Genomic DNA, 754 nt, shown 5'->3' with positions numbered 1-754 from the left:
TTTTTAATTTGCTCATTGGGCTTTCGTTCCACATAGATTGCCATTGATCTTTGACTTCCTTTACAAGAGGCCTGCATATCTCTGACGGAGTTAATTATAAGCTTGTTTAAAACTATATAAAGCTGATAAACAACCCTGTTGTATTCCAAGATTTAATGTAATAATTGAAGTAGTAAAAAAATTGATCAATAGTTGAACGATTTTGCCTCAGACTACTTTGGGTTATTCTTCGTTAAAATGATAAGTATTTAGGATATTATATATGGATAAGCTTTCCATGTATGATATTAAAAATTAAACAATATAGTCAATTTTTATATGATCTGGTTGTTCTACAGATAATTTTATGATTTTACTGTTCTCGATAATGGTGGAAGCAGAATTTAATGTAATGAGCTGTTTGCTTGCAGAGCCCAGTCGCAGCAGAAGGATGGCGGGGAACTTACAACGCCACCAGGACCCCCCCGCCGTGCCTCCAGTACAGCCACATGACGATGAACACCCCGTTCGCCGTCCACGGCTCAGAGGACTGCCTCTACCTCAATGTCTACACTCCAAAGGTACGCTCTTTACCTACATGTTATTATAATTAATGATTATTATAATAAAGGAGGTTAAGCCCTAACAACCATAAAGCATAAATCGGTGAATAATAAAAATAAAATATTTTCTTATAAATCAACATTATTTTTTTATTTATTTAATTTTTTTTCCGCCCACTTTTGCACGCATTATTTCATCTTTAAAACCTTTT

The 754-nt window shown here is 34.5% G+C and overlaps 1 protein-coding gene across 1 annotated transcript in view; it reads left to right on the top strand.

The window, feature by feature from the left end:
- The window catches only part of LOC106691387 (esterase FE4), a 33,984-nt gene that overhangs the window by 11,961 nt on the left and 21,269 nt on the right, over positions 1-754 (top strand). The window contains exon 2 of the mRNA XM_014437134.2: positions 411-560. Coding sequence (XP_014292620.1) covers positions 411-560 — 150 coding nt within the window. The remainder of the gene's footprint in view (positions 1-410; positions 561-754) is intronic.

The sequence above is a fragment of the Halyomorpha halys genome, unplaced genomic scaffold (genome assembly GCF_000696795.3).
Source record: "Halyomorpha halys isolate HHAL.00 unplaced genomic scaffold, Hhal_1.1 Scaffold2308.1, whole genome shotgun sequence".
Lineage (NCBI taxonomy): Eukaryota > Metazoa > Arthropoda > Insecta > Hemiptera > Pentatomidae > Halyomorpha > Halyomorpha halys.
The sequence above is the reverse complement of the archived record's forward strand: the minus strand, read 5'-3'. Positions and strand labels throughout refer to the sequence as shown.